Source organism: Trichoplusia ni, chromosome 3, assembly GCF_003590095.1.
Source record: "Trichoplusia ni isolate ovarian cell line Hi5 chromosome 3, tn1, whole genome shotgun sequence".
Taxonomy (NCBI): Eukaryota; Metazoa; Arthropoda; class Insecta; order Lepidoptera; family Noctuidae; genus Trichoplusia; species Trichoplusia ni.
This window is the reverse complement of record NC_039480.1, coordinates 5,391,992-5,418,732: the sequence shown is the minus strand read 5'-3', so window position 1 is coordinate 5,418,732 and position 26,741 is coordinate 5,391,992. Positions and strand designations below refer to the sequence as shown.

The following is a 26,741-nucleotide window of genomic DNA, read 5'->3' as shown; positions in this document are numbered from 1 at the left end:
AGTCTCACGATAGTTACTACAAAAATATATTTGTTTCTCCTTCACGAAAAAATTACTGAACGGATTTATACGAAACTTGGTACACGGATAGTTTATAACCAAGATTAGGACATAGGATAGTTTATATCCCGATTTTTGATTTGTATCGGTCAGACCCGCGAGTTACAGCTAGCAGTCATAAAGTAAGCCTTTAGTTTTTTCATTATTAATTAACCAGTGGATGGCAAAAGCAATAGACCGGACAGAGTGGAAGAATCTAAGGGAGGCCTTTGCCCTGCAGTGGGAGAGTAACGGCTGAAAAAAAAAAATACGTGAGGCACTCGGGGACTGCCGCGGTAAAGCTATTGCATAAATACTTATACACCTATATACTTTCTCACTAACAGCTGATTATGTATTCGTCCGATTTCGGAGCAGCTCGTCTCGATTCGGGCGAGTTCCGTAAAGTCGTACAATACGTCTAATCGCATGACACACAGCGCCGTGTCGAAGACTGCCGAACTGACACGACATTAGACGATGCACGGGCTTCAAGCCACACCTCCGTGCCCGTCGGAGTGGGGAGCGTGAGGTTTTTTCGTTACGGAATTTCTGGGTTTAGTCCCCGCGCTCAAGGCCTGCGATAGAAGCTATGCAATAGCTTAAAAAAAAACCTTATGTAACCTGTTAATTAACAAATTGTGTTACTGTTTTTGTGCTCTCATCTCAAAATTTAGAATAATTCTACACGTGAAGACTTGTAATTGGCTTTTTGTCAACTATAGTTGTTTACTTATCAAGTTTTATCTTTAAAGCTGTAAGTCTTCCACAGTATAATAAATAAATAAAAACCACGTTTTGGGTAACTATCATTATTTATTCAAACTCAACATCTCTTTAGTTATACGAAATGGTCTTAAAAGCTACTTTTAAAATATTTCGTTTACAATATATAACATTTAAACAATAGTTCTGTTTATTTCTGATTTTAGCTTCCATCTCTTTCTTACACAAAATGTTAGACAAGGACAAAACATGCTTTTTGCACCGAAATTTTAGGTAAAGTTAGTAAAAAAAGGTAAAAAATATAATATACAAAAAATTGGACTAAGCACAATTAAATTTGTGTGACCAAATTCACAACTATTTCACTATTCATATGAAAGTTCCGAATTCAAACATTATATAAAAAAAATATGGTAAAAAAATCTGCTAAAAAGAATTTGTTTAACTATCATCTTATCCTTGTCACTCTTAAAGCGTAAGAAAGAGATGAAACATTACAATAGAGAAGCAACAGAATTTGTTTCTTGAACAATATTTTTATAACAGTCATCGATAGACCGCTCATGACCGCTGATATACAGTTATTAAAGAGTAAATCATTATAATTAGTTTAACGGACCCCGTCTTATTTACAAAAAGGTATATAGCTCGTGCATGTAACATACATAACCTCTTTTTGAAAGAAATATAGATATAGAGACCAAATTAACATCAGCATGCAGGGGCCCAATTCTGCTATTTACGAGAGCCGATGAATGAATGGAAATAGGATCAAAATAACTTCATAGTGGTTTCTTAGGTTTACGCGAATGTTAGACATTGAAATGTAACTACTTTTACGGATTTTATCGCGGTTTAATTTTCAAACTCAGTCTGCCCGTGACCATGATACCTGCAAAGGTTTCGAAACGTCGGGAACTAAAATCTAAAATTAAACCGCGATAAAATCCGTAAAAGTTGTTTCATTTCAACACACTGTTCATATTCTCCTAAGCATTTTTACAAAATAATAACTCAAAAAAATCAGTAGGGGGACCACTCGTATGAATGATTGCAACGCATTGCCATACACCGACACAAAAACGCGGATGACGTAGCACGGCGGTTCAGGTTTAGTCAGTAAGAGTCTGACACTAGCCATTTCCTCCCCCGAGGGAGTGGGTGTCTATGAGGATTCCCCCGCCGTACCAAAATAAAAAAGGGGGAACACTCACGTTCAATACAATGAATTTACAATTATTGTGTGTGTAAAATGCTTAAAAGAATAGGAAAAAAATCAAATTTAATTCAAACGCCATTTATTCATCGGCCGTTGTAAATAGCAGAATTGGGGCCCAATGCCGGCTTAAGCCAACGCGGGATCTGTAGCAAATATTTTATTCACAATATATTATTAATTCTTCAACCCACTTGTAAAATGATTTTATTAAATGGCACAATACATATATAAAATGTTTTCATATAAAAAATTACATTCTGACAGGTAGTCTTACTATGTGATACTGTGTCACAGTAACATGTGTTGTGTTGTCAGATAGACAGTCGCTCTGCAACATACAGGTGTTCAGCTGTCGGTGTGACTGGAAATCGTGGGCAAAAACGAAGCTGAATGCAAAAAACATTAAAAAGTGTTTATATTAGCTAATATTATAAAACGAACGTTTGTATGTATAGATGTTTGTTCCTCTTTCACGCAAAAACCACTAAACAGATTTAGATTAAACTTTGTACTTAGGTAGTTTATAACCTGAATCAATAAATAGGATAGTTTTTATCCTGATTTTATGTTCCCATGGGATTATTTTTGATTTGCAGCGAGCGGGCCCGCGGGTATCACCTAGTCTAGAATTTAATAAATTACAGTTAAGTATGACATTTTGCTTTGCCTCGTTCTTGTCTAAAATTCAGTCTGATCGGTCACCAATGCCCAAATTATTGAGGAGTATATAATAAAATATTTTCTTTATCAATATATATATTTAACAATTATATTTCAATAACATTTACGACTAATACCGATTATACATTATACAAAAATATTCGATATAATTAAAACATTTTTGGACGAATTTACATGGTTTTTTATACATTTAAATATATATAACAATGGGTAAAATTTACATTTATTATTTTAGTAAAACATTTTCAATTTTTTATCCTGCCACCGTTCAATATTTATAGTTAAACACCGTTATGTGTTGTTTTTAATTTGTACAAGCGAAGACAAATATTTTTACAAAAAAAAAAACTAGCAATTTGAATTAGAATCACAATCCATATTTAACACATGGCCTTTACATCCTGACCTAAAAAAATCTTGTTAATATGTTCTTTTTTTATTTTAATTATATTATACTCCAAATAATGCTAATTTTAGTCATATACGCCATAAATTAGATCTCAAATCTATTCAAAGAGATAAATATAAATAACTTCTGTCATACATCAAACAAATTGTTTTTATAAAACCTAGTATTTTAAATTATCATTGCCACTTTTGTTTTCATTTAGATAGTCTACTTAGACCAGAAATGTGAATGAAAAATTGTGATGTTTTACCTTTACCTATCCCTATTTTTCAGCATGACCATTGAAATAAAGATGGCGACTCGACCCCGTTCCAGGCAAGGCCTCTGCTCATATTATTAAATGATGCCACGGTGTACTCACGCGTATTTATTTATTTACACTTTTATACATTAATTGTAAAATGACGGACTTAATGCCCGAGGCATTCTCTGCCAGTCAACCATAGGCTGATGCGGAGATATCAAGAGGTAAAGGACTCGCTCGCCCGCCGCATCAGCTCATGATTAAGGACTCCGGTTGGGTCCGAAACTAGTCGGACACCCCCGATACATACGCGTGAGTAAACCGTAGCAACATTAAATAAATCATTCTCACGATAGTTACTATCAAAATATATGTTCATATTCATAATTTTTATTATTTTAGTAACATTAAAAAGATCGTGACGCGTGACGGTATTTTTTTCGATCGCCGATAAAGAAGTTTTACTTTAAAAATAGTTTCGTATTTAACGCCATCTGTGGGTAGCCCTTGTAAATACACAGTGACGTTGTGTACCAACACAGCTGTCATTTGTGTGTCACTGTCCCACAAATTGTAATGGCGTCCTTGTGTTAACATCTATTTGTACCCAAACGAGTATTATTGTGATATATTCTTAATAAATTGTAATTTGTAAATTGGCCGTTTTTTGATATTTTTTTTTATGATTGTGTAACCAAGGAGTTAAAATGGAAACATATTATTGAGGCGTCGATGTCCGTTCGTCTGTCACCAGGCTGTATCTCATGAAGTATGATAGTTAGACAGTTAACATTTTGATAGATTATGTGTAATAAATGTCGAAGGTAATCATCGCTTGCTACGGTCATAATGTTGTAGGTGGTCCTACCAAGCACCTATTGATTGTATTTAGCCCATTTATACGAAGACCCCAGTTTCGTAAGTTCGACTAGCACATGACAGATTTTTGTTATTTTTAACAGGACTGTTATTCCAGAGCCAATTTTTTTATAAATACGCATACTTGACGACATTTTCAATAGTCTTTCGCTGTTACAACTTAAAATAACAGAAAAATTACAAAAAAAAAAATAAAAAAAGTTTAAAAGGAGTCACATAATATGTATATTTGTATTTCTATTTATATATTTTACATATACTATACAGGATGGTTATTTTTAATGCTATGAGAGATAATAAGTAACGCGGAGATCGGAGGAGAGGAGTGTAATAGGTCCGTCAGACAGACTGACAAAAAATATTAGATACGTTTTTTTCATTTTATCACATCATTAAAAACTACGGAAGATAATAAACAACTTAAGTATGGTAGTGGGGACTAAAAACATCACATGCTAGTAACAAGCGTACTGGTAAGTGACGTCACAAGAGATTTCAAATCACTACATCCCCTTCGTTCTTTGTTTACGAGATAAAAGAAAAAATACTGATCCAATATTTTTTGAAAATCTGTCTGTTGAACTAAACACTTTTTTTTTGTTAAATACCCTATGAGGTGGTCAGAATTCGATTTGTGAGGAGTGGAGCAGAGTTTAGTCTTGCCTGATAAGTGCAAAATAGTGCTAAACACTTATTAGATAACTTTCTCACAGAGCATAAAAATCACCACCCTGTATACAGAGCGTTTCTGAAATGTCTTAACCCAATTTGAAAGTGAACTTTAAAAACATGCTTTTGCTATAAATAATGAAATTAATCAAACACTTTTTTATAGGACTAGCCCGCCACACATGCCCGTCATTGCAACTCCTATAAGCCAGGATCTACAATGAAACCAACGAAAACCACCGAAACAATTAAGTTCGGTGTGTACAGGAACAATTAACTGCCTTGGAACCCGCAACGAAATTATAGTCTATTCACTGTAGCATGGTGCGGGTGACAGTTGTCAGTATGACTTTGAAATCTATCAACATCACATGGCTAAGGATGTAACGTTATGCAAGTCATTTTTATCGATAACATTTCTGTACCTCAGAGGTAAACAATAGTAATTCCATTTCTTATAAAATGTATGTTTTCTGCATATATTCATTGACTTGTAACGTGCATAGGATCTCAAATGATGATACGATTGTTTACCTTTAATGTCACATAATGTTGTATGCCCCTGAGGTACAGATTTTTTCACAGCTAAAATCACATTCCCTTCTTTACTGTAATATTAAATTTAAATCGAAGGAGAATTGTAATCAGAAATAGTAAAACGGAGGAGTAAGAAGAAATGTTCCACGTCCCTCCATAGCAAGCGGGAGACAAGAGACGAAATAGCTTAAATAAACACTTTTATTCACACTCGGCTTCAATCGTTTTATTGTATATACGACCTGGGCCCCAATTCTGCTATTTACAATGGCCGATGAATTAATGGTTTGACTGGCCTGTTGGTCTAGTGGTTAGTGACCCTGACTGCTATACCAGAGGTCGTGGGTTCGATTCCCACCCAGGACAAATGTTTGTGTGATGAGCACGATCATTTGTTCTGTGTCTGGGTGTAATTTATCTATATTATGTATGTATTTAGAAATATATAAGTATGTTTATCAGTTGTCTAGTACTCATAATACAAGCTCTGCTTAGTTTGAGACTAGATGGCGTTGTGTGAAAGTTGTGGAATATTTATTTATTATTATATTATTATTAATGGTAATTGCATTAAATTTTTTAAGCATTTTGCCAATACAATTTTGGAAGTTAATTGTATTGACCTTGAGTGTACCGTCCCTTACTGAATTTCCAATTATTATGCAAAAAAAATGTTTAAGAGAATACGAAAATTGTGTTTTCACACATTTTTATACACTCACTTTCTTGTTTGTCGTTCCGGTTGGATTTTTGTAACACACGTTTGAGGCACTTCCCGATAAGCTAGCAGGCTGAAATATTCAGGGTAGCTTCAAACCCGACGACAATGAAATTTACAACCATAAAAACGGCTGGAACCGTGATTTTGATAATTTGAATGGAGTGACAATTAAAAACCAAATCTCATTCATTCAACGGTCATTGTAGATAGCAGAATTGGGTCCTGGCCTATCGACTGTATATTTATAACAAAAAGTTTTATTCTACAAAACAGAGTTACATTCCGAAAAACATTAAATTTATATTTTGTTTTAAATATAAATTCCAGTCACATTGAATTTGGGACATTTCAAAAGCACTTTTTTAACTTGTGTAACAGTTTTCCTAAAAATATTGGCTATATACCTACCTATATAAATGTTCCCTTTATGTTAAAACTATAATTATTTTTGGTCTGATTATAACAATATAATATACTTAACTAGATTTGTATGGGTCACTGATTCTCTTTCTTAATTTTCAGGTCCAAAACGCCATCTGTAGGAGAGAGATAAAATATCATTTTAAACTTGAAGACTATTAAAATTCTTTCAATAGGAATGTTTTTAGTATGTTATTTTGTCTTCTAGATGAAGTACTGAAGTAGTTTTTTCATTATATCCATGGGGCTTTTAAAATATTTAAATTCAAGGCATGTGACCCGTATGTTTGTGGACACCTCGCGACTTAAGGATTAAGTTTCATTAATGCGAGAGAAGTAAAAAAAATATTTCGAAAACTAGCAAAAGTTATTTTGCCGTACAAATTAAATTTATTTATTTATTTAATTTATTTATTTAATTATCACACTAATCTACCATTACAGGTTACTTAACCTAATGCGGTAGCTAGGACTAAACAAAGGTCTAAGTATTTATGTGAACTAGGGTTTCAAAGATTGAATTATTATGCACATAGTTGCAGGTCTAAATTCCAGCAACTGTTTTAATATGTAATTTTCTGATAAATCTGATATGCATAGGCAATAAGTTAGCCTGAAACACATGCCCATCATTGCTCCTCCTGGAATCGCTTGTTGCTTCATCCACTTTTCTCCTAGATATGAAATCCTTACTATTTACGATTCCCATGTTCTGTTTCAAATTTCTGTCCTTCCGCGATTTCTTGGAGTTCTCTGAATAAATTGGTTTCCAAGACTTTCTAAATCTTTGATTGATTTGTATCTTCTATAATTTTAAGTCCATTGAATTAGATGCATGTTGTACTTATTATTTATTATTTATTTCATATTATTTTGGTTATCAGTTTGGTTTTGGTTATTGACATTGTTAATTAATTATAGGGAATATAATATTATAATATTGGACAACATTCACACAACGCCATCTACTATCAAATTAAGCAGAGCTTGTGTTATGAGTACAAGACAACTGATAAACATACTTATATAGTTCTAAATACACACATAATATAGATAAATTACACCCAGACACAGAACAAATCATCGTGCTCATTACACAAACATTTGTCCTGGGTGGGAATCGAACCCACGACCTCCGGTATAGCAGTCAGGGTCACCAACCATTAAACCAACAGGCCAGTGAAAAAAAAATCGGGTTATGAAAAATAGTCCGATTCTCAGACATACCTAATACGTACACAAAATGTTATGAGAATCTATCTATACTTCTATACTAATATATAAAGCTGAAGAGTTTGTTTGTTTGTTTGAACGCAGTAATCTCAGGAACTACTGGACCAAATTGAAAAATTCTTTTTGTGTTGAATAGACCATTCATCGAGGTAGGCTTTAGGCTATAAACCATCACGCTGCGACTAGTAGGAGCGAACATACTAAGGAAAATGTGAAAAATGCAGGGCAGGTATAAATCATAACTTATATCTTCTACCCACGGGGACGAAGTCGCGGGCAACAGCTAGTATTAGATATACATATTAATTTACATGCCTTATCTACATGATCTTACCATTATTATCAGAATAAACATAGGCGATCCTTCTTGGCGCCAACTGCTTCCTCCCATGACTTTTCCGCCTCCCCTCTTTCAAAGACAAATTCAAAACCCCGTCATCACTCTCCACCAACTTCAACCCATCCCCCTCTAGAACCATAGACTTAATATCCGATGTCAATTTATCATTGGATATAAAAACAGTTTTCGCGAAAACTTTTTTCTTTTCTGAACAATCAGTTTTGAAAATGTGATTGACACTTTGCTGGACAAGTTTGTCTATGCGGCATTCGAAAATGTTCTTGTCTATGGATTTCTCGAAGCACTCTGGTAGGAGGGGGGCTTTTGTCTCTGCGACTGTTACTTTTTTTGTTTTCATTTGAGATTCTATTTGGACTTTTTTAACTTCTATAGTTGGCACTTCGGTTGAGTCTGTTCTTTCTTGTAGGATCTGTGAAAGAATGTTTTATTAAAAAATGATGCAACCGTTTACTCATGCGTATAATATGTGAGTGCCCGTCCAGGACCGGAGTCCTTAATCATGAGCTGACGCGGCGGGGTCGCTGTTCAACTCGCTCGCTCGCCGCCTCAGCTCATGATTAAGGACTCCGGTTGGGTCCGAAAATATTCAACTGATTCGTAGGAATAGTGAATCAGTTTGCGGATAGTTACTATAAAAAAGAGGATGTTACATTAACCGACTGCGGCAAGAGGAGGTTGGAAATTCTTCTGCTTAAGGACTTTCCGAAAAAAAATATAATTCCAGTCTCACCGACAGCTGGACACCAGTGTGGTACTTAGCCGAATCTGGTTAGACTGGAATCTGACCCCAACATAGTTGGAAAAAAGGCTTGGCCGATGCTTCATATTTTTCTCCTTTCTCCTTGTGTTACTTCTACCGTACTACTGACTATTATGTTATTTTATGATATCCTTCTTTTTTTATGTTGTGGCAATTTGTAATGTGTACCCACCTATTTTTTATTTGTTAATTTCTTTGTGTCTTCCTGTCCCCGTTAAAACTGAATAAATGTTTAACAATCTATAGTTACCGGCACGGATCTTGAGCGCTCGGCGGAAGAGTGGGGATCGCTTTGCGCATCTTATACTCATGACAAAATAAAACGCCAATCTTGAGCCGTCTTAAGGTGCATGCAACTGCAGCAAAGAACGAATCCCTCATGACGGCTATGACGCGATGCTCGCGGGACAATCACTGCACTTGTCTCCGCCCCGCGCCTCACTTCATACCGCAAAAGGGACACAAAAAATCACTTCTACGAACGTGAAGGTCAGCGCTCAAGATCCGTGCCGGTAACTATATCTATCTATTTGACTAGATCACCACACCACCTACATCGTCTCACCTGGACAATATACCGCCTCAATCTTAGACAGCTGTCCCTGACAGCGTCCCGCTGGGTCAGCAACGCTCTCCGCTCAGCCAGGGCGTCATCTCGACAAGCGCGGACAGCTCGCAGTTCGCGCGCAAGCCGGCGTAGATGTTCCACGCTGCGACGGCGACTGTTTTGTGATGCTAACTAGATTTGTGACAAGAAAATAATATAATATTGTTTATTTGCATAAAATGTGGTATAAGATTAGGTATAAAATTATTAATTACTAGCTCTTCGCCCGCGTCGATGTCGGTTATATCGCGTTTCCAAGAGAACTCCTCAAAAGTCCGGGATAAGAACTATCCTATGTTCTTTCTCAAGGTCAACTCTATCTCTATACCAAATTTCATTAAAATCAGTACAGTGGTTTAGACGTGAAAGCGTGACAGACAGACAGACAGAGTTACTTTCGCATTTATAATATTAGTAGGGATTGTTTTTTCTCTAAGACTCAAACAAGCATACAATCTTTTGAATTTATAATATTAAAAGGATACCTAACCTTTGATGACTTGACATTTCTAAAAAATAAAAATAAATTATTGTTTTTTTCCACGTTTTTATACACTCACTTTCTTGTATGTTTGTTTGTCGTTCCGGGTGAATTTTTGCAACTCAATTTTGAGGCACTTTCCGATAAGCTAGCAGGCTGAAATTTTCAGGGTAGCTTCAAACCCGATGACAATGCAATTTACAACGAAAAAAACGGCTCGACCGATTTTCATCAAATTTGAATGGTGTAACATTTAAAAGCGTGGGCATTTAGACATTTAAAATCTATTATTTGTTAACATAAACCTATAGTCTATGGAAGCTACTAGGGGTATAAACAATATAGACTTGTAGTGTCTGTGGTTAGCCGCACGTAATGTTATCTCTGCGGTTGGTTACGCTGGCGCTGTGTTCTCACGATGTCAGTCCTTTTACTAGTTTAGTAGAATACTAGTTTAATCACCCTTCTTCGTCTGCATACAACGATCAATACTGAGTTCTGATGGTCAATGTTTGCATATTATATAAAAAAGGCGAGAACCGTGGGTTATTTTTTAATGGATTTGAACAGATAAAAAAATTCCGATCAAAAGACAGTCGGATTCGCGAAATTGAGGGCTTCATGCATTTTTATCTAGCCCACTGTGCTCCAATGCTGGGCAAAGGCCTCCCACAAATCCTTCCACGATTCTCTATTCTGGGCCGCATGGAACCAGCCCGCGCGGTAAGCGTTAAGATCGTCTCGCCACCGCTTCCTAGGCCTCCCACGGCGACGCCGTCCATCCGCTGTCTCCCATGCATTAGGTTAAATAAATCAGAAGATGTAATTTATAAGTTTTCGCATAGTTTTAATACAAGTTCAATCACTTTTCTATAACCTTGTATCGTGGGAGGTTTCACAAACATTCAATTCACACGCACAAAGACACCAAGACTCAGGACAAGCATCCGTTAAACACTCGCGGGGATAGAACCCGCGACACGTCGAGCACATTGAGTTTGGCGTGGTGACCTCAACCACTGTACTATCCGTGCAGTCTAATATCTCGGCCCCCATTTCCAACACAAGGATTACTTCTCTTATTTTATAAGTTGAATCATCAAAACAAAATTAAGCGTCTTACTATACTATCCTACTATTATTATAAACGCGACCGTTTGTATGTATGAATGTTCGTTCCTCTTTCACGCAAAAACCACTGAACGGATTGAGACGAAACTTGGTACACAGATAACTTATAACCAGGATCAACACATAGGATAGTTTTCATCCCGATTTTATGTTCCCTTTGGGATCATTTTCTACTTGCCGCGGTCGGAGACGTAGGCAACAGCTAGTATACTCGTATCTATACCTATGCTAATATATAAAGCTGAAGCGTTTGTTTGTTTGAACACGCTTATCTCAGGAACTACTGGTTCAAATTGAAAAAATATTTTTGCCTTGAATAGACCATTCATCGATGAAGGTTTTAGGCTATATACCATCACGCTCTGCGACTAATAGGAGCGAACAAAAAGTCATAACTTATATCTTCTAACCACGCAGACGAAGTCGCGGGCAACAGCTAGTATATGAATAAATACTCACTCTATTCTTGATCCTTCTTCTAAGTCCCTTCAAGAATGCCAGATCGTCTTCGTTAAGCTTAAGCGACTGGACTCGTTCAGAATATTTACAAGTAGACAGACCCGCCACCTCCTCAACTGTCATGCTGATGCCTCGAGCTGTAATGACGGAAAAATATATTCTGTATTAATAAAAACGACTCCCGCATTAAAGAAATTTTCAATCAATCAATAACTTTATTGCACACCATAATGTGTACAAGGCTGGTGGGTAAAGTTAGGAGAAGAAAAATAATAAAAACACAATTCGTTTTTAGAGGGGAGGATGCAGACGGCTTTTTAACATATAAATAAAGGACGAAAATATTACATTAAGCCGTTCTCCTTGTGTCTTGGGTTTCACAAACATTTAAGTCACATGCACAAAGGCATCCGTGAGTCTGGGAGAGAGACCTGAGATAAGCATTCGTGGATCACACAAATGCTTGGCATACACGACACGTCGCGCCCAGTGGGTTTGGCGTGGTGACTTCAACCACACGGCTATCTGTGACGTCACAGTGTCATAGTCGAATCTATTGTAGAATTTTCTTGTAATAATTAGAAGCTCTCTACTTCGTGGTGACCTTGCGGTTGCATGCTTGGACTGGTACGCGCGAGTTGCAGTTTCAGGAAAAGGACCAACTTAAAGATTCATGTACTTTCTTAATTATTCTAAGATCTATACTAATATATAAAGCTGAAGAGTTTGTTCGTTTTTTTGTTTGAACGCGCTCACAATCTCAGGAACTACTGGTTCTATTAGAAAAAATATTTTTATGTTGAATATAGGTACCATTTATCAAGGAAGGCTATAAAACATCACGCTGCGATTAATAGGAGCGAAGATATAATGGAAAATGTGGAAAAGACGAGGAAAATTCTAACCACGTGGACGAAGTCGCGAGCAACAGCTAGTATTGGATAAACGGTGAACATCGGGGAAACCTGGATAAGAAATATTGGAATCTGAAATCACTCGCAGTGAGCTAGCGTCCGTAGATCCATTAAAAACATGACCAAGATAGAACAAACAGCCTAATATTATAAGAATTAGATAATTTCTAGATACTCATCTTAATTATTTATAAAAAACTATTGTTATCACGTGTCAAATACATAAACAATAGAAATACCTTTAGGAAGGCACCTTTGTTTGCATAATATTACAAATATGACATGACAGAATATGAAATACAATTAAATAATAGAACAAAATAGTTATGGTCGGTTTATTGCACGGTTATCTATTACTAGCTGTTGCCCGCGACTCCGTCCGCGTGGACTTCAGTTTACAGCGCGGTGGTTCGCATTTCCGAGGTTATGCCGGGATAAAATGTATTGCCCCAATTACCCCTTTAAAATCAAAATACTCAAAAACTAGTATGCTAATATTTCACTATTTTATATAACAATTTTAAAGCCTTTCAAAGCAATAGTCCATTCCAAAAAAGTTTCATAGAAACTTTGATCAGCCATTACTCCCTTTACAACCATTTTATCAGTTAAAAAGTAGAGCATGTCCCTTCTCAGGCTCTAAACTACCTGTTTACCAATTTCATTACAATTGGTTCAGTAGTTTTGGCGTGATAGCGAGACAGACATACAGAACGACAACCACCGCGCGCTGTAAACTGAATTCCACGCGGATGAAGTCGCGGCCAACAGCTAGTTTAGAATAATATTTATTATATTCTTATATCGATGAGTTTCTACCAGTAATGGCGAATAAGTCAATGTCGATGGCGTGCAACTGAGGAGGCCTGTTGTCCAGCAGTGAACGAATATGGGCTGATGATGATGATGAAGTCAATGTTGCAGGCTTGCGGTCAAAACGAGATTACTTTTAATAAATCTATTAAGTTCGTATTGACAAAAACTTACGTAAAAGTCTACACTTGTTAATTATATCTGCTTTTTTAGTGAGAATATTATGTAAGGGTATGGGATTGTGAGGTTTTTAGGCTAATGTGCCAAGATTAGGGTATTACACAGACATCTTCTACACACCATTGGGTTTTTAATTAAATGTCTATGTACCTTACAAGAATCTTGTAAGATACAATTTAATGTAAATATCTATGCAAATTCAAATTAATTTAATTTGTAACAGTTCCTATTAAGATTTCTTTCTTATAGTGTCCTATAACGAAAGGGAAAGAAGGAACTATTGTAAGGCTCCAAAATTAGTATGTTGGTCTGTCGCCAGGCAGTATCTCATGAACTGTGATAGCTAAAGTTGAAATATTTCTAGATACCTACTTAATGTATTTCTGTCGTGGTAATAATAAAAACCACTTTGTAAATATGTAATTTTTTTATACCACACCATTTTTATTATTCATACCGTTCTTATGTCAGTTAAGGAAACTTTGCGTAGCAGTGGGAAACCATAGGCAGAAGAGAAATAATTGTTTTCTCAACCCATTCTGCTTGCAAACTTGTTCAACTTAAACATAACTTGTAATAAATCCCTACTAATATTATAAATGCGAAAGTAACTCTGTCTGTCGGTCTAAACCACTGAACTGATTTTAATGAAATTTGGTACAGAGATAGAGTGGACCTTGAGAAAGAACATAGAATAGTTTTTATCCTGGACTTTTGAAGAGTTCTTTTGGAAACGCGATATAACCGACCTCGACGCGGGCGAAGCCGCAGGCTAAAAGCTAGTGTTATAATAAACGCTACAGGGACACAGATTTTAAAAATTAATGTCTTATTTTTATCCAGCAATCTCTTCCTCTCATACTCGTACACAAACTTCTTCTAAAATCACAACTTATTAAATTACATTATACTGTCTTTAGTGCTTTTTTATGTATAATAAAGATGATATATTGATAGTAAGAAACATCTCAAAAAATATTTAATCAATACTATTTACATTACATTATTATCAATTTTGAACTTGCGTTAACAGTTTATGACATACACCAAATTATTGCACAATATATAATCCAAATCAATTTAATAAAACATATTTTAAACTTTATTGAACAAGTGTATTCCAGCCTTAAAAAAAATGGAGTCCAATTTTTACTTTTTTCTTTCCTTTTTTTTGTCAACAGCATTAACCCACTGTTATGCATAAAAATCTTTCAAGTTCAAATTCAAGTCTAAGATGTACACTGATTTGTGTCATCTAAAAACAAATACCTACTTAAAACTCCTGATTGGTAATACAGTCATGATATTTATTATGAATCAATATTTTTTTTTTAGTATAGCATGAATCATACTTAGACCAAAATATTGTTTTAACGAAAATAAGTTGTTACTCTAGTTGTTGGAAAAACATGGGTAGGTACTGATGGTTGTAAAATAATGACTCAAAGAAATATTTTATTAGATAATATTAACAAAAACTAAAAAACGATTAATACAAAAAACTATTTGTTATGTTAAAAACAACAGAGTTGATATTAAATAACAATGTTTTTTTTACACCGACCATTACGCATTCAGCCAAATAGTTTACCATACTGCCAATAAGAATCTTTTTAAAACTATTTCCAATATATATTATGTATGCAATATAGAAATATTTCTGCGTCATATTGTCATCATAACACATTAAACGTCTACCTGTTGATTTATCCCTACTAGAATTACAACTAAAAAATAGATATCAACAACTTGCCATCCAATATTTCCTGGTCCAATTGGTATGAGGCAGCGTGTTTCCCATTATCGTCCATTCTTCATATTTAACAGTTTGTTTTGATTATTTATTTTTAACAATATCTTTTACGCTATTCTAATAGTTCGGCAGGTTAGGATTTCGATAGGTGTCAGTGTCATATTATTCATGTTACTAGAGGTGAGATAATCGGATTAACACTAATTAGAAATGCAAATGTTTTACACGTGTTTTTTGGTAGTAAAACTGAAACGTGAAGCAATTAGATAGAATGAAATGAAAGTGTTACTTTCATATTAATTTTATTCAAACATTTCGAATAGAGAACTTGCGCTCCTTTCGGGTTGCGAAGAAACTAGATTCATTTTATTTAAATCGAAATACAATGGATTTAAAAATTTTCTTTAATAATTTTGTTGTAATATAATAAAATTATATTTGTATAAATGTGCCCATTTTGGTTTTGTTAAAAGTTGCACTTCCACTTTTAGTACTGAGCAGGCAAAAATCGACTAAGTTTAATTACAGATAAAAAAAATCCACTCACCTGATAGAACTCGTGTAGTTATATTTTTATCTGTCAGTATATTTCAGTTCTTTGTTTTTTAGCCGGCGTTGAATTGTTTTTTCAACTTTACAAAAAATAAATGGTAAGTTCACGAATTGGTGTCAATAAAATTGTATTAAAATGTTTATAAATTGTAACTAAATATTCATTTAGCCTTTATAGCTGCTCAAAACTACACACAATTGTTATTTTGACTTGACACATGGGATATAACGTTTCTATATTCAAATACTTGTGCGAAATTTTTATCAACAATAGTTTTTTTTTGAGTGAGCAAAGCAATTATATTAAATTTTGCCGTCATCCCGTAAGAGTGTAATGTTTAATAATTTCTTTGAATAACTTAATATGCATGTAGTTTTTTTAGTTCTTAGTTTCATGCTAGTATTGGTACCTCTAGGGCTTTCTATGCTGTATTTTTGTGCCAAACATACTCTTACTCAAAAGCTCATTTTATTATATTATTATGATGTAAAACTCATTATTTCATCTCATTTACAATGTCTTGATGCCACATCCTTATGTAAAAAAAAATACGAGTTTGTAACCTTGTTGCTTTTTTTTTTAATAATAAGCAATCTTGAAATTCTTTGAATTGGCTCCATAGTAGCATGTGCTGTCAAAAATAAAATGGAATTGATATTCCATGTAATTTTTTAGGAATAGAAGTCACTCTTTGCTCCATTTTAAATCCATACTTTTGAAATGTTGTAAAACTGTAGGTTATACAAATGAAGTATTGATAATATTGTTCCGAGACGATTAAATATCCATTAATCTATCAACAATATAGCTCTCCAAATAAAAAATACCACAGAAACATAATAGTTTATTTATTTAATACATGGTCAATGTGCAGTATTATAATATTTAAGAACTTCTATGTACCCATATTCGCAAATGAATAAATGATTTGATTTGATTTGATTTGATATTTGTATAAAAAGACTCTAAGGTTGTTTACCTTTTTAAAGTACTTAAAGCTATGGTGTGTAGAAATCCTTTTTTTATTTATCCATGACTGCCCCACTGCAGTGCAACGGCCTTCATTGGATTTTTTCCACTCCGCTGTAACGGACAGCATTTGCAATTTTTACTTTTCCATTCTTAATTTGTTATACAACTATACCCGAAATGAGCTGTTTCAATTATCTGTGTTTGGACCTTCGAATGCCTAATGAAATTATTACCGCACTCCAAAGTATATCCGTGTTGCCACCTGGTACTTCGAAGGAAGTATCATTTCATACATTATTATTTAATTATGCAGACATAATGTGGGTGGTCCACATTATGTCTGCATAATTATTATAAAAATTGTAAAAGTTTTCGCTTAACAGTTTTATTACAAATACTCCTGATATTCCCAAACAATCTCTCTTAGATGTTAGAAGCCACTGACGATGATGATGATGATACCTAAAACAACAGCTAAAATATATATAATTTTTTCTGTAATTTACAGCAAAATGACGGGTAGGGGTCGCAACTACAGCCAGAGCAACGAGTGGGATTCAACGAGGGATGATTACAACAGTTCAGTTTATGATGCACAGTATCCGGACGAGGATGCCAGGTACAAGAGCTTCTTTTTAAGCCTATACTGTGTCACACACTATGGGTCACCTTGGAGTAACGTCCTGGTAACAGGGTTAGTGGGTACCTAGAGGTCAGATAGTGTAGCGATGTTTCTTTTATCCCTCACCAAAAAGAGAGCAGCCGGCCGTCCGGGAGTAAGATGGGTCGATGACATAATAAAGGTCTCAGGTGGAGTCTGGATGAGGCTAGCACAGGACCGTAGAAGTTGGCACGAAAAAGGGGAAGCCTATGCCCAGCAGTGGGGGGATAAAGGCTGTGGATGATAATGATAATGATGAAAAAAGAGAGCTGTTGTAGTTGAACGAGAGAGATCTTTCTATAGTTCTCTCTTTAATGATATAAGAAAGATTGGCATCAATATGTATGTGCCTGTCTGTGGCAGCGTAGCTCTTAAATAAGTCAACTGATTTGGAAGAGGTTTTTTATTTGAAAGAGAGTTTTCTTTGACACATTCTGTTAGAATCGGTCCAGCTATTTCAAGATGAGATCTTTTTTTAGGAGCTGAGTTACTGGGATAAGTTTGTTTGTATGTGTGTCTGTGGCACTCTAGTTTTGTAAGGCGTAATATGGTTTTGCAAACCTTTTTCTATTATTTTAACTAGCTGCTGCCGCTACAAATCGAAAATAGTCCCATGATGGGAATCGGGCAACATATGAAAAAATGTTGTTGCGAGATTCTTTGCTCTTTTTTATTCCTGAAGATATAAAAATGACACTTTCTACAGTGGAGGAGTAGAATTGGACCATTGCCGCTTATACATCAAGAATATACCTAAGGGTCTGAACGAGGAGGGCCTGAGGGCCGCCTTCGCCAAGTTCGGGGCCCTGCAAGAGACCTTCCTTAGCAAGGACCCGCAGAAGAACTATGGCTTTGTCAAGTTTGAGACCCCAGGGTAAGTTAAGAAAGGAAATATAAGTAAACTAGCTGTTGCCCGCGACTTGTCCGCTTGGTAAGTAGGAGGATAGGTTATAAGGATAAAGAGATAAAGATAGATTTATTCGCAAATATAATATTATAGAAATAAAATAATATTACGATTATAAATTGAAATAGACCTTCAAAAAGTGCTACTTAGTAGCCTTATTTGAATAAAATTGTGAACTGCACAAAAGTGACGTCTTTAAAAATATCACATTCAGGTACTGACGTCACGAGAAACGTCACGTTTGTGCTAAACGATGTTTAGACTACCAACATTATAATATTATTTGTTACAGCGAAGCCAAGCTGGCAATGATGAAGATGAACCGTACGGAACCTCTACGACTGCTGATTAACATAGCCCATAAAGTAAGTAAAAGTTACCTGCTGGTCTAGTGGTTAGTGACCCTGACTGATATACCGGAGGTTGTGGGTTCGATCCCCTCCCAGGACGAATGTTTTTGTGACCAACAAAACGACCAATTTGGCAGTTTTATTTTGTTAACTCACGTATAAAATTCTGCTTAAAAATATATCGATTACTATTATTGGTAGTTTTTTTCGTAAACTTCTGTAGTTCATTTAATTTTCTATACGTAGAAATTAGCAAATAAGGGACACGGACCATAAGCCCACTGAACGCCATATGTCGCGGGTTCGCAACCCGCTTAAGATAAGCATTTCCATAACCCACCAATGCTTTTTTTGACTCTGGGTGTCTTGTGCATGTGACTTGAATGTTTGTAAAACTTTCCGAGGCACAAAGAATAAATTCCAAAAGGCTAATAATTCTTTAGGCTATGGCTACCAACGAAAGAAATATGACCACTGCTGCACTGATCACAATATACCTTCCTTTTATGTATGTTTTATCAAGCAATATATTTTTTTTAACCCAAACCTAGAGCAAGAGGGGATCGGACAACAGACAGCGGGACAACAGGGATTGGCAAGACAGGAGCAACGATAAGCGGGAAAGGGACAGAATGAGCGTGAGCAACAGGGACAGAGACGACAGCGGCAGTGTCATCAGTAGGGGGAGGAATTCGAGGTAAGGATAACTATAATTAAATAAATCCGGATAACGTCACATACATTGTTCTGAACCCAAAGCAAGTTGCTAAAGCACTTGTGTTATGGAATTCAGATACAACGAAGGTACCACAAACACCCGGACCCCAGACAATGCAGTAACGTGAATTTTTACATTGACTCAACCGGGGATCGAACCCGGGACCTCAGAGCTAGCGACACCTTGAAACCAGTGTATACGCCACTCGACTCGAGGTCTACAGGAGGAGGTCAGGAGATCTAGCAAAGCGTCTTGTTGACACTTCCCGTGATCCAAAGGCTGGCTTTTATCTCTTACAGAGGATTAGCATTGCCATTCAACGTGGCAATGCTGCCAGCCTTTAGGTACACTCCCAGCTGGCAGCGATGCTGATGAATTTTTTGATGCTTTTAATTATTGTTTTTGTTTTTAAGTACTTATTTTAAGCTTATATAATAATATGTAGATTGTAAGTGTTTTAGTACTAATAATTGAAAGTAAAATGAGAAGGTCTACTAAAGTTAAAAAACCAGCGATATCTTTGAATAGGCAGATTAACAATGCCCCAGACTGAAATAAAATACGATAACTATTATTACTGGGTAACAAAGTAGCTTAAACATAGTGGCTTAGATTTAGAAAAGATTCTAGTGCGTAAATCGTTGACCTCAATAAATATAAAAATGAAGATAGTGTTTCCTGAACATCGGAAAACAAACGGATTGATACGTTTTAACGTCTTAACGTACTCCCTGAAATTCTATGCTTAATTAAGTGGCAAGATTGAACAACTTACTTTGATAAAACCTTTAGGACCATTTGTTTTGAAATAAAAATGTTTACGTTGGTTGAATAACTAAACACCTTTGCCTCCATATAACAATGTTAAAAAAGATACACTAACCAATCCCGTGGCCGTAACTAAAACAACAATTTCTATTGGACCATAGCATAATATTACGACCAATCGCAATTCGGAACAATTTTGACAGTTCTTACAAGAGCGCGCTCTGATTGGCTAAAATATATCTATTTGTTATTGTCAATGGAGGCAACCGCATTCGAAAAGTTATTCGAAGTTTTGAACTTTGAAAAGTTGTGCTATGTGAAATAGTTGTGTTGAATTCACCTTATTTTGATTTAAAAACTATTAAATCTATAATTAAAGTGTTAATTTATAACTTGTGCAAGTTACTGTTACTAATTACTCGCTTCGGCGAAATTGTAGTGGTTGAAAATCGAAATCGCCATGATTTTGAATAAGTACTTTTCGTCTATTCAGCAAAACGAAGAGTAAGTTTCTAGAATGCTTTTAACCTGTTACTAAGTTGAAAACTAACAAGAAGAGATTAAATTTCGTACATTTTACGAGTTAGGTACCATATTATACAGGTCGGTAATCGTTTTCTTGCAACAAAGTTATTACGATGAAACTACCTACTTACCACAAAAAAATAATTTGATCTTTTCTTTGTTTATTTTTGCCGGCACTTAAAAACGATTGTTCTAATCATTTTAATAAACAAACGGTCTTGTTATAACCTTTTTTTACTATGTACAGACTTATAGATCTGTAAATTTCTTGTTTAAAATTTTTTCTTTGTGAAGCTACCCACATGGCCGGATATTATTTTTCTTATTTCTTTTACGTTTTATGTATTGTGAAATAGTAGTCTAGAATTTTCTAATTGTATCTATAACTTTTTAATTGAGTAACTTCGAAGTTCGAGAAATTAATTCGCCATTGGTTTACGGTCTTAAATAATAAATAATAATAATAAATGCGGACAACATCACATACATTGTTCTGAACCCAAAGTAAGTTGCTAAAGCACTTGTGTTATGGAATTCAAATACAACGAAGATACCAACAGTGAAATAATGTTGATGTTGTTATTTTTGCCTTAGAACTTAAGTTTAAAAATAAAATGCTACTAAAAACCTGTATTAAACAACAATGAAAAGATCATTTACTTATTTAATTATTGTTATAGTTTGTATGTAAAGTCACAGATGTTTTCGCTTTTTGAAGCACCATGCCCAATGTTGTATAGTTAAGTTGTATGTTAATGAACCAAATAAGGTTAATGTTGCACAGCACGAATTAAGTCATTCTAAATGGAAAAGTAACAACATCACCATCATCATCATTCCCCTGCCCTTATCCCAATTATTTTATTTGGGGTTGGCGCAACATGTCGTCTTCTTCCATACCTTCCTATCGGCCGTCATCTCACATGAAACACTCTTTGCAGCCATATCGTCTTTCACACAATCCATCCATCGTTTCTTTGGTCGTCCTCTTCCCCTATATCCATCCACATCCATGCTTAACGCCTTCCTTACCACATGATTTTCATTCCTCCGCATAACATGCCCATACCATGACAGCCGGTTACCACAACAGAAAACATAACATGTGAAAAGTAACATAACAGAAGAAAAAAGTTTGATCAGGTACAATGTGTGGTCTATGCATAATGTGCTTTTGAACACTAAGTGGTTAACACTTAGTGTTAGTGTTTAAATAACACTTAGTGTTAACCACTTTGTAATCTAAACTAATCTGTTGTAGTATAAATAGTTCACAACTGTGAATGGTGGACCAGTCTTGTGCATAGTCCGAAAATTCAGATAACCGAGTGGTTGTGGTCACCACATTAAAACCACTGTACGCGTTGTGTTGCGGGCTCGTTTCCCATTTAGGACAAGCCTTTGTGAGTCTGGGTGTCATTGTGCATATAATTTGTATAATTTTAAATCCCTCCGCTACACTAGGATTAAATTCATTAGTGTGGTGCATTTAAAAAAAAGAATATCCTTTACTGATGAGTACAGGATCTAACAAAGATAAATAGTTACATATAAGATGACCTTTTGCTGACAACATTAGAATACACTTCATTATGCAGGAGCACACAAATTATCATCTCAAACATAAGAATTCAAGCAGTGACTTAGAATTATTGTGTGAACCTAAAAGTTTATCATTATCCTCAATATAAGCCCATCTTAATCAACCACTAGACACGCCTTCTCGTGGCTTGCCACTGACCTTGATCTTCAGCCCTCCTCCTCATCAAATATTTATATTGACATGTAAATTATACGTTTTTCAGAGTACAAGACGAGATACCTAACGGAGAGAATAACATGGACGAACTATTGATGGAAGATGATTATGTAAGTAGTTTTTCATGTATTTTAAAACAGCATTTAGTTTGTGACTAGGTGTCGTGAGTCATCTACATGGTAATAAAGAAATAAGTAATGTTTTTATTTTTTGAGTGAAACCAACTGCTCCCTGTTTTTGTAACATATTTCATTGTTGCTCTGCTCCTCTGTTTAGTTAAAAATGTAATTATGTAGCACTGAAAGATTTTTTAAGAAAAAACCATTACTTCTATTAGCACATTCAAACAAAGACTTCAGCATTATACACGTGTATCAAAAGTGTGGCAGTGTCCGATGTCATCTTGCTAAGCCCATGATGCACAGGTCTGATCCTCACTTAGGAAAATTGTTTGTGCCACAATGAGACTGGGTCTTGTTGTGCATGTGACTTGAATGTTTTTGAAATCCTCTGCAACATAAGGAATAAAATCCTAAAAGTACTGTTTTTATGGAAAAAAAATTGTCTATGATGAAATAATTATTTAATTTTTAAAAAATAAACAGTAACCCTCAATATAACATGCTGTGCCAAAAAACCAGGTTTTAAACTAACATCAAATATTCCAGGGATTCTCGGACATCCTGGATCCAAACCTACACCTGGAGCTGGAGAGCCTGAAGCTAGAGCAGCTGAAGGTTAGGGAGGAACAGCTTCAGTGCAAGCAGCGCGTTATACTGCTCAAACAGGCTGAGAGGAGACCGGTAAGTTGGAAATATAATAAAACTAGCTTCTCGTAGTATATTTTATTTGAGACTAGCTTTTCCCCCGCGTCGATGTCGGTTATATCGCGATTCCAAGAGAACTTTTCAAAAGTCCGGTATAAAAACTATACTATGTTCTTTCTCAAGGTCAACTCTATCTCTGTGATGGTCAATAGATAATCGTGGAAGGATTTGGGGGAGCCCTTTGCCCAGCAGTGGGACACAGTGGGCTAGAGAGAAAAAAAATAATTAATACTTTAATGTTAAATTGACAATCTTAATACACACTTATGAACATTACAACAGTAGAACTATTTTTGTATCAACGACTTCTTAAGGGTTTTTCTACACCTCTGTGGGTTTAATTCGCTGACGGTTCGATTCTTGACCCTCGCAGCTGTGTCAGCGGTCGCCGCTCGTCAAAACAATGCATGATATATGCACGCATAGCAGAATGGTTGACGTCACCACGCCTGAGCGTTTCGCGGTTTCGATCCCCGCTTAGGACAAGCATTTGTGTGTGATCCACGAATGCTTGTCCTGAGTCTGGGTGTCTTTGTGCATGTGACTTGAATGTTTGTGAAACACAAATCACCACAATTGAATCCCTCTCTGTTGAAGTCGTTTTATAAAAATTAATAAACTCAAAATTTAATATACAAAGTTAAAATTATGGTAATTTTTGATCTAATTATTGAATTTGTTTCAGATGTCACAAATGGGCAGCAATCGGTGTATCCTACCAGATGGCAAGATTGTTGTACGCAGTGTCAATGACAGGTTAGTTTTATTAATAACTAGCTGTTCGCTCGCGGCTTCGCCCGCGTCGAGGTCGGTTATATCGCGTTTCCAAGAGAACTTTTCAAAAGTCCAGGATAAAATCAATCCTATGTTCTTTCTCAAGGTCAACTATATCTCTGTACCAAATTTCATTAAAACCAGTTCAGTGGTTTAGACGTGAAAGCGCAACAGCCAGACAGACAGAGTTACTTTCGCATGTATAGTATTAGTTGGGATGGATACAATAATACCTACAAATAATTATTTGTACGAGCAGATGTATTCAATGTATTTGCTTTAGAAAGAAAACTACGCCCGCTTTCACAAATTTAATCCTTGTGTCACGGCCTATCACAAAAATTCAAGTCACATGTACAGACACCCAGACTCAGGGCAAGCAATAAAAAAAATATTGTTTAGAGTGAACTTTCTAAATTGAGGAGGTTTGCAATTCGTCTTTTTTTTGTTTGTTGCCTCTGACCTGATTTCGATGATTCTGTTTTCATTTGTCGTGACGTGAAAAGCCGGGTGTCATAAACTTTTTATTAGAAATCGGGTGTAAGTATTCATTGTTAAAATATACACCCTGATTTTTTAGTCGTCTTACAAAAGCAGCCCGGTTCATGTATCCAATGACTAGAACACGTTCATGATAAAAAAATAGGTATTTATGAGATTTGAATAAATTTAAAATGTAATTTTTATTCAATATTATGATGCAATTCGTAGTTTTTTTAGAAACACAGCTCTGTTGCGAGCGCTGTCTGAGCCTTGTAACAATGCTGAGGGGCGCGGGCGGCGGCGTTTTTATCATTTTTTTTAGTATATTTCAGATTTCTCTTGTTTAATTTTTCTTCGTACTTTATTATCTTAGTTGATGATAAAAAAAAATCGCGCTCAGGGGAATTTTACGTTGGATGCATGAACTGGGCTCGTTTTGTAAGACGACTAAATAATCACCGTGTATAATTTTACGTACTATCTGTATCATTAAACATTCCAAGTTCCCTACAAAGAAGCAGTACATTTGTATTCCACACAAAAAATATGTCTGCGTATAATTTAATTATCTATGTCAGCTTTATAACAGTATTAATTTGCCATAGGTACTGTTTTACTCTTTTCTTCAGAACTTTAAGTTCTTATTACAAGGCTTAGTACAACGAGAATTTATTTATACATGTATGTTAAACTTATCGTTATTATTAAAATAAAAATGTCGAAAAACCCAAAAAGATATGATTCCGGCCAGGATCGAACTGGCGGCCTTCTGCGTGTAAAGCAGATGTGATAACCACTACACCACGAAACCAGTTGAGATGTCAGCCGAAAATATTGCCTAGAATTTGTTTTTTGTTAAAAGAGTAATTGAAGTCATTAAGATAATATGAGGTCATTTAAGATATCTTATGTTCGCGAGTTAAAGCAATCGCCAATACAGACTGACCTTAGACCTTAGTAATATAAAGTTGCGTTTTTACCCTAAAAACAATCAATCAATCAATCATCCTTATTTGTCAATCAAAATCAAGAGTTTTTATTTAAAGTAGGCCGTTTTCCATGCAATTTTAAAACGTTACAATGATGACTCTAGTTGCGCGGTTGCCAAAGTGTCATTCTTATGGAGAAGAATATGGAAGAAACTCCATAAGTTACTCTTTTTTTTTTTTAAATAAATGTGACAGCGTACAAACAGCGTAAAATAGTAAAATGATAAATAATATAATAAATCCAATAATGGAAAAGAAAAATAAACAAAGCAAGAATACAGACTATTAGTCTTTGTAATACCTACGTAATTAAAACCAAATAAGTTAACCATCGAGGAAATGAATCCCTACTATATCCCTACTGGCTACTAATATTATAAATGCGAAAGTAACTCTGTCTGTCTGTTACGCTTTCACGTCTAAACCACTGAACCGATTTTAATGAAATTTGGTACAGAGATAGAGTTGACCTTGAGGACATAGGATAGTTTTTATCTCGGACTTTTGAAGAGTTCTCTGGAAACGCGATATAACCGACCACGACGCGGGCGAAGCCGCGGGCGAAAAGCTAGTTTTACTATAATTTAAAACTTCACACCTACCTATGAGTTATACAAATATAATAAACTAGCTGTTGCCCGCGACTTCGTCCCCGTGGGTAGAAGATATAAGTTACGATTTATGCCTGCCCTGTTTTTCACATTTTCCATTGTATCTTCGCTTTTATTAGTCGCAGCGTGATGGTTTATAGCCTAAAGCCTTCCTCGATGAATGGTCTATTCAACACAAAAATAATTTTTCAATTTGGACCAGTCGTTTCTGAGATTAGCGCGTTCAAACAAACAAACAAACTCTTCAGCTTTATATATTAGTATAGATTAACTTGTACACATGTGCTAATATTTGTATCATTTACTTTGTGTACGTATAAGTAATGAAATAAATTACTAGTAGTGAGCAATTGTTAGTCTTTAAAATACACAATGGAAACCCAAAAAGATATGATTCCGGCCAGGATCGAACTGGCGGCCTTCTGCGTGTAAAGCAGATGTGATAACCACTACACCACGGAACCAGATGATAGCTCTGGCGAATATTATCTGTTGAAGGAAGGTCCAAGTTAATATGTATTTCTTTATCAAATTATGTATTATTATGTTCAGAAATATGATTAAAGCCTGTATTTCCGAAGTTCAATTTTGGTCCATTTCGCGACCCG

The 26,741-nt window shown here is 35.4% G+C and overlaps 2 protein-coding genes and 2 non-coding genes across 9 annotated transcripts in view; 1 reads left to right on the top strand and 3 right to left on the bottom strand.

The window, feature by feature from the left end:
- Positions 1-6,230: 6,230 nt before the first annotated feature.
- Positions 6,231-15,472, bottom strand: LOC113509036. The gene is made up of 5 exons (XM_026892290.1): positions 15,237-15,472; positions 11,577-11,713; positions 9,464-9,637; positions 8,112-8,547; positions 6,231-6,660 (listed from the first exon to the last, which is right to left on the bottom strand). The coding sequence occupies exons 1-5, from the start codon at positions 15,292-15,294 to the stop codon at positions 6,620-6,622; spliced, it is 846 nt and encodes a 281-aa protein (XP_026748091.1). The 5' UTR covers positions 15,295-15,472; the 3' UTR covers positions 6,231-6,619.
- A 317-nt stretch (positions 15,473-15,789) lies between these two features.
- LOC113509034 overlaps positions 15,790-26,741 on the top strand; it is a 38,360-nt gene continuing 27,408 nt past the window's right edge. For 5 of the 6 annotated variants that reach the window (XM_026892287.1, XM_026892288.1, XM_026892289.1 and 2 more), the window contains exons 1-8: positions 15,790-15,886; positions 17,270-17,380; positions 18,129-18,296; positions 18,622-18,694; positions 19,231-19,376; positions 22,496-22,559; positions 23,118-23,252; positions 23,962-24,032. In XM_026892287.1, coding sequence (XP_026748088.1) covers positions 17,274-17,380; positions 18,129-18,296; positions 18,622-18,694; positions 19,231-19,376; positions 22,496-22,559; positions 23,118-23,252; positions 23,962-24,032 — 764 coding nt within the window. In that variant the 5' untranslated portion in view covers positions 15,790-15,886; positions 17,270-17,273. Of the gene's footprint in view, positions 15,887-17,269; positions 17,381-18,128; positions 18,297-18,621; positions 18,695-19,230; positions 19,377-20,215; positions 20,670-22,495; positions 22,560-23,117; positions 23,253-23,961; positions 24,033-26,741 lie in introns of those variants that run through there. The other variant, XM_026892285.1, reaches the window with a different exon arrangement.
- Trnav-uac lies at positions 25,272-25,344 on the bottom strand. The gene has a single exon. It is a non-coding gene; the product is annotated as a tRNA-Val (tRNA).
- On the bottom strand, positions 26,525-26,597 carry Trnav-uac. The gene has a single exon. It is a non-coding gene; the product is annotated as a tRNA-Val (tRNA).